General features: G+C 34.5%; 1 protein-coding gene across 1 annotated transcript in view; it reads right to left on the bottom strand.

The window, feature by feature from the left end:
* Nucleotides 1-1,465: 1,465 nt before the first annotated feature.
* LOC141686316 (uncharacterized) overlaps nt 1,466-8,211 on the bottom strand; it is a 29,733-nt gene continuing 22,987 nt past the window's right edge. The window contains exon 3 of the mRNA XM_074491357.1: nt 1,466-1,851. Coding sequence (XP_074347458.1) covers nt 1,466-1,851 — 386 coding nt within the window. The remainder of the gene's footprint in view (nt 1,852-8,211) is intronic.

The following is an 8,211-nucleotide window of genomic DNA, read 5'->3' as shown; positions in this document are numbered from 1 at the left end:
TTTATATTTGATTGTTCACATCTAAGAAACCCTTAATATCTTAAAAAGATCGAGAGTGGTACCAGTACACCAAAATTGTCACCATATTTTAAGGATTTTTGGTGTAAAATGAAAATGAGAAAAATAAGTAGCACTCATACGGAAACTCTAAAATTAGTATTGCATAGATTACTCTATTGGATAACTTTATTAAAGGCAAAGAAAAAACTCCAAGATTGCTTACACAGAAATGATGAAAAAGAAATAAATAGCTCCAAATGAGAGCGTTTATGTAATTCTCTGTCTGCCTGGCATAATTTGTTTGTATTTGTTTCGGATTAGTACGAGAATATATATCTTAACTTGCAAGTTTGAATTTAGTCTAATTTTGAATATAAGATAAAAGGTACGGACCATGAATGTTAAAGTGAGCAATTATGATTTAATTCTTGATTAATTCTATAACGAGGATAGTTTTTTCTATTAAATTTTTATTTCAAGTATTGTTTGCATTTTTGGAACATGTAAAACTGAAGTATAATTTTTTCTATAATCAAGAATCAGGCGGAAGAGATAAGAAAAGGAAAATGTAGCTAGAAGTTACTAGCATATATAGCATACAATTGTAGGTTATATGAAGCTATCCACCTATAATGGATCAAACTGTCTCCTAATATTGGCTACAAAGGAAAACTTGAACTCTTATTTAAAATATTATAATTTAAAGAAAAGTAAGATATTAGAAAAATTATAAAAAATTGTTATAAAATAACGTGTTATGTATGTTGTGACAATATAAAATACAAGAGTTCATTGACATTGAACCAATAAATTACGTGACATTTTATAAATGTTTTGATAACTAATTTTGTATCAATTAAGGATATCTAAACAGCTTCTTAATCAATTATGTCCAACAATTTTAAATCCATAGTCGCATTACAAATTTAATATGAATTTATCTGGTGTGTGTCATGTGCACACACTAAACATTTTTATAAATTTGAAGCGTTTTTATTGATTGAAATAAGGGTTCAAAGACCAATCAAAATTTGACACATAACTGTTATAGTTATTGTAATAGGATATCCGATTTAATATATCACTTAAAAAATCATATTTTTTTTGTCATAAAAAGTGATTCTTATTAAAATTTCAATTCAACAAACATTACATCAAAGAAATGAGGCAACAACCGTTAATCCATCTACGTTCAACTATTAAACTAGAGTTTCTCGCAATATTGTGAGCAATTTTGTTCGCAGAACGTTTAACAAAATTAACCATCACGTTATGGGTTTGAAGCTCAACTAACAAGTCCTTACATTCATTAATGATTCTGCTTAGATAGGACAAATTGACAGATGAACACCTTATTTCCTGTATCATTGCAAGACAATCAGACTCCAGAATAATCCCACGCCAAAGCTTTCCCTTGATCTAACTCAGGGCTTCCCTGATGCTTACTGCTTCTGCCATGGTTGGGTCAATGTATCCTTGCTTTCCCAAAGCTCTTGCTTCCACTAATCATAGAATAAGTGTAAGAGTTGGACTCCACAAAACAAGCTTCATCAGTGTTAACCTTAATCATGTCTTCCGGTGGTTGTTGCCATTGCTCATTACCGTCTGCCAGAGTCATGAACCCTAGATAGTTGTAAAACGATTTATCTTGAGCAATCTCCCATTGACTAAGGTAGAGGTTTGCTGACTCAACAAGTTCTGCAATGTTTGATCCTCGTTGATTCCATACAATGTTATTTCTATTTCTCCATAATGCCAAACATAGCATAGTAAGTCCCTCAAACTGCTCTTTGGAGTTCTGGTGTGAACTTCTTTCCATCCATTCCAACAAAGTAGCGTCGAGATTTATGTCTACAAATGAGAGACTATTCCAACAGCTTATAGCGAGTGAGCATGCATTTCATAAAAATGTGAGTCACCGATTCAAACTCAATATTGCAAACAGGACAATATGGATTAACATTTACCCGTCTTATAATAAGATGGTCTTTTGTTGGTAGACAATTTGATAAGGCTCGCCACATGAAAACCTTTACTTTCTGGGGTATTTTTGTATTCCACAACTTATTCCATACCACTAGCCCGTTCTGCTGCAAATGCACCTTATCTTCCTGGATGCATCTGTACGCACTCTTCACACTATAGTGTTAGATATATTTGAGAATGTCATGTCTAATATGATTTGTGTTTAGTTTTCAGATCTTACTTAAACAGGACAAATCAGTACTTAACTGGAAATCAACACTTATACTGAAGTCAGAACTTAAGTTATCAGAATTTAAGGTTCAGAAGATATTTATCAGGAGATAATATCAGGGCTCAAGGTGACTTTCAGATAAGGAAGGCGGCTGATTGAAAGGAAAGAAGATCAAGATAAACGCAAGAAGAGATATGCATGAAGAAGGAATTCTACGAAGAATAGAATACTTGGAAGAAAAGATATCTGATTGATATATTTTAGGAAGCAGAATTATATTCCATATAAATTAGTGATTATCTTGTAACTGTGTAGTATATAAACACAGACATAGGGTTTACACTAAAAGTGTTATCATAATCGAGAATAATATTCATTGTAACCCTAACAGCTCTCGTGATATTTTGTTCATCACTGAGAGATGACAGTTCTACATTGTAACATAGTTTAATAAAGTTTGTTTTTTGTTACTTGTATTCTTTGAATTCGATTTGATTGTGCTATACACTGTATTCAACCCCCCCTTCTACAGTGTGTGTGACCTAACAAGTGGTATCAGAGCCTATCTGTTAACACACAAACAGTTTAAAATCCAAAAATAATCATGTCTGAAGCAGAAACTCCAACCAAGCTCACCAAAACTGAAGAACCTTCAAAGACTCAAATCCATAGTCGATATGAGGCTATTAGAGTTCCCATACTGAAACCATCTGAATACCCCATATGGAAGGTGAGGATGACTATGTTTCTGGAAGCTACAGATCCAGAATATCTTGACAGAATCAATGAAGGACCTCACAAGCCAACCAAACTCGCTGTTGCAGTTGCAGGTGAAGCAGCAAATTCTATACCAAAGGAGAAGAGTGACTACACTGCTGAAGATATTGCATCAATTGCTAAGGATGCTAAGGTACGACACTTGCTGTATCGTGCCATTGATAATGTAATGTCAAACAGGGTAATTAACTGCAAGACTGCAAAGGAGATATGGGATGCCTTGGAGACAAGATGCCAGGGAACTGATTCAATTAAGAAGAACAAGAAGACTATACTCACTCAAGAAGTATGAACACTTTGACTCAAAGCCTAATGAGTCATTGACTGATTTATATGACAAATTCGTCAAACTCTTGAATGATTTGTCACTAGTTGATAAGGAGTATGATCTTGAAGATTCAAACCTTAAATTCCTGTTAGCTCTTCCTGAAAGTTGAGATTTGAAGGCCACAATTATAAGAGACAACTATAATCTTGAAGAAACAACTCTTGATGAAATTTATGGGATGCTCAAGACTCATGAACTTGAGATGGAACAAAGAAGCAAGAGGAAAGGAGGAAAGTCAAGGACAGTTGCTCTTAAGGCTGAGGAACAATCCCCCAAAGCAGCTACCTCAAGAAAAGGCAAGGGAAAAGCGCTCATCACAAAGTCTGATACTAAGTCATCAAGTTCTGATAGTGATGATGACTCAGAAACTGAAAGCTTGCCTGAGATGGATGCTGATAAAGAGATGATGAAGCTGTGTGCTCTTATGATGAAAGGAATCACAAGGATTGTATACAGAAAATTCAGAAAGGGAAAGAAGTTTTCCAGGAAAGGTGCAAGTTCTGATAAGAAGAGTTTCAGAAAATCTGAAGGCAAAGGAGGGAAGTCTGACAGAGGAGATTACACAAATGTCAAATGCTACAACTGTGGTGAGAAAGGCCACATATCTCCTGATTGCAAGAAAGTGAAGAGTGAAAAAGGCAAGGCTCTTGTCACAAAGAAGAAAAGCTGGACAGACACTTCAGATTCTGAAAGTGAGGAAAACTATGCCTTGATGGCAAATGCTGATAGCAGTTCTGGAGCTGCTGAGTTAAAGGTACCTCAAACTACTTATGCCTTTCATACTGATGATATTAATGAGTTGAGAAGATATCTTAAAACCATGTCCATTAGTTATAGAGATCAAACTTTAACATGTGAAAGATTAACTTCTGAAAATCTTGCTTGTAAAAAGAGGAATGATTATTTAGAAAAAGAGTTAGTCATGTTCCATCAAACTCAGAAAGATAGAGATGATGCTTTCTATGTTAGGGATGAAGTACTTAAAATGAATGAATCTCTAAAAACTGAGTTAAAAAAGGAAAGAGAGATTATCAGGACTTGGACTAACTCTGGCAGAACAACTCAGAATTTGTTAAGTAGTGGAAACTGGAAAGAGGGCTTACGTTATGGAGATGATAAGAATGATAAAAGAACTGTAGAAATTAAGCCTATAGTTGTTAAACAAAAGCCAAAGGTAAAACCTGTTAAGTTTGTAGCTGTAAAGTTTGATAATGAAAAATCAGAAGTTAAAGAGGAATTAACTTCAGACAAACTAAAACAGGAAAAGCCAACTGAAGTAAACGTAGGCTTAATGACAAAGAAACAACTTAAGCATAAGCTGAAAGATGTTAAGAATGTAAACAAGGTAAAGTCACCTAGGAAAAATAGGAATGGAAAGGAAGGTGTGAATACAAGCAATGATTATAAGCCTATTCCTAATGCTCCTAGAAAAATATGTCATAACTGTGGAAGTTCTAACCATTTGGCTTCTTTTTGCAGGAAGAATAAGAACATAAACTCCTTACCTTCAAAGTCTGGAGTTAAGAGTCAGTCTGTTAGATATAGGCCACAAAATCCTTGTTTTCATTGTGGTAGTTTATGGCATTCCATTTATACTTGTAAGGAATATCATAGTTTGTCCTATGATTATTATCAAATAAAAAAATTCTTTAAAGAAAGTTAGCATTGTTCCTTCTAGTGTAAGTTCTGATACAAAGTCTGATAGTGTAAATGCTGATAAGAAAAATGTTAATATAAACTCTGATGTTAAATCCGCTGCAAATGTTAACAAACTTAATAAGGCCAAATGATCCAAGCAAGTCTGGGTCCTTAAAACTAATCATTAGTGGTCTTTGTGATTGCAGGGCAACAGGAAAAACATCCTAGTTCTGGACAGTGATGCTCAGGACATATGACTGGAAATAAAGCCCTGTTATCAGACTTTGTGGAGAAAGCTGGCCCAAGTGTTTCTTATGGAGATGGCAACATTGGAAAAACACTGGGATATGGCAATATCAATCTTGGGAATGTCATCATTGAGAAAGTAGCTCTGGTCTCAGGACTTAAACACAATCTGCTCAGTGTTAGTCAAATCTGCGACAGAGGTTATCATGTGGATTTCTTTGAAGAACACTGTGAAGTTGTAAGCATATCTACAGACAAATTTGTTCTGAAAGGATACAGGCATGGTAACATTTATGAAGCCAAGCTTTCAACAGGTACTGATGGTTCTGCAATCTGTCTGTTAAGTAGAGCATCAATTGAAGAAAGCTGGAATTGGCACAAGAAACTCTCTCATTTAAATTTCAACAATATAAATGAACTAGTCAAGAAAGATCTTGTGAGAGGACAGCCAAAATCAGTATTTGCTCCTGATGGCCTTTGTGATTCATGTCAGAAGGTAAAACAAAGAAAATTTTCATTCAAGAGCAAGACTTAATCATCAATTCTTGAGCCTTATCACCTACTACATGTTGATCTATTTGGTCCAGTGAATGTCATGTCTATTGCAAAGAAGAAATATGCTATGGTCATAGTGGATGAGTTCACCAGATATACATGGGTGTATTTCTTGCACACAAAAAGTGAAACTGCATCTATCTTGATTGATCATGTCAAGCAACTGGATAAATTGGTCAAAGATTCTGTGAAGATCATAAGAAGTGATAATGGCACTGATGTAAGTCATATATCATAGCCTATTTGTATATTCGAGGATTCAACTCAACTCAAATAAGAATGTAATAAGTAAATAGTGGATCGACCGTCAGAGAGATCTCGCAAAGTAATATCTGTCAAAGGATTCAGAAATAAGGTTCATCTACAGACTTGAGAAGGTAATTCACTGGAAGAAGTTCAAGAAGTTGATCATGCCTCAGTGATATAAATCAAGATCGTGGATTTAATCAAATGACAGAGATCTCGTCAGAGTATCATTAATTACAAGGATTTAATCTGAAGAAAATCAAAGTGTCAAAGTCAAGACATGAAGAAACGTCACGGAAGTTAGTCACTCATGAACCAGACAGTACATCGAGTGTCAACGTTGAAGTGGTGGAATTGATTCATAATTTTCAGTGATTTTCAGAAGATCTGCAGAAGGATGGGTGCTGTTGAAGACTAGAATTAATTCTCTATTAATTAATTAAGTCATCTAATTTAATTAAGAAAATAAATTATATCTGCGAAGAATAATTTATTTATTAATTGAATTAATTGATTAATTAATTCTGAATTAATTTTAGGAATTTTCAGAATTTAAATTGGATTAAAATCTGTATTAAATCAGCAAGACAATTGAAAATGAACTAGCATGACAATCAGGATTGTCATACCGATTGTCATGCTAGGCCATTTTCAATTGTCTCACCGAAAGTTACACTAGGAGGATGATTGTCTTGCTAGTTCATTCTGATTGTCATGCTAGTTCATTCAGATTGTCTTGCTAGTTCAATCCATTGTCCTACCGATTGTCTTGCTGAGCTCAGAGATTGTCTTGCCAGTTCAATTCTATTATGTTGATTAAAAGAAGCAGACAAGTAGCAGATCAATTATCCATCCAATACACATCAAACAGAAGTCAACACCCAAGAACAAAAGGAAAAGAAGCAGAACAATATTTCATTCTTCTCTGCAAACTTCAAGATCAATTTCTAGATTGTAAAGTTAAATCCAATCAACTAGAAATCTTTATCTTGTTCTTGTGTAACAATCTAGCGGATCAAAATCCCTAGAACTTAATCTCAAATTGCGTTTAGCATTTGATTCTAATTATTGCAAAAATAGAAAAAGTTCATGTCGAATTTATTCTAGATTTGTGATAATTAATTTGAGATTAATTCCTTGTAATCGATACAGTTGTTGTAACACCCTTCAAGTTTAATAATATTCTTATTTAACTTGAATTTTGTTTCACATTTTTTATTCCGCATTTATTCGATTATTCGGTACCGTTTGTATTCAACCCCCCCTTCTACAAACGCATTGGGACCTAACAATTGGTATCAGAGCCTTCTGATTAACGAACAAATCAAGATCCTAGACTTTTGTGATTTTTCAACTCCTTGAATTTTTATTTATTCAAAAATTCATAATGACTTCACATAAAGTTGGAACCGTTAAAATTCCACAATTTGATAAAGAGAATTATATCATGTGGAAGAAGAAGATGCTATTATTCTTACAAGTTGCAAATCCCAAATATTCAAACTTGTTAAAGAAGGGTATAAAAACTCCGATGGTTATTGAACCGGAGGTAATAATAGATGGTGTGGTGACTACTGAAGCTAGAACCTATCCAAAAGAGCCTGAAGATTTTACTCCTGCTGAGAAGGAAGAAGCCTCCTTGGATGCCAGCCTTCAATTAATATTAATTGATTCCCTTGATCCCTTGATGAACAGACATGTGATGAACTGTAAAAATTCCAAACACATGTGGGAAACTATTGAGGTGATTAATGAAGGCACAGAGGAAGTTAGGGAGAACAAGTTGGAAATCCTAACCTCTGAATATGAACATTTCAAATCAAATCCAGGAGAAGGAATTACTGAAGTGTTTGAGAGGTACAATGCGTTGATCAACAACCTGAACATCAATGGAAAGTATTATTCAATCAGGGAGGTCAACAAAAAGTTCCTTTTAACACTGCCAGCTCATCTTGAACATAGAATCACTGCCATTAGAGAAGCTAGAGATTTGAGTGAGATTTCTTTGGACAGGCTCTATGGAGTGTTAAAAACCTATGAGTTGGAGCAGATTCAACAGAAGGAAGTCTACGGGAAGGATAGAATGGTCAGCACATCTACTGCACTTGTAGCTGAAGGTCAACAACAACAACAATCTCAACAGTTAGAAAGAATGGTACAGTTTTCCAAGGGTGAGGAAAATGAGTTAGTAGCAGAATATGATCCTCCTACTACAAATCAATCA

This window comes from Apium graveolens, chromosome 9 (assembly GCF_009905375.1).
Source record: "Apium graveolens cultivar Ventura chromosome 9, ASM990537v1, whole genome shotgun sequence".
Lineage (NCBI taxonomy): Eukaryota > Viridiplantae > Streptophyta > Magnoliopsida > Apiales > Apiaceae > Apium > Apium graveolens.
The sequence above is the reverse complement of the archived record's forward strand: the minus strand, read 5'-3'. Positions and strand labels throughout refer to the sequence as shown.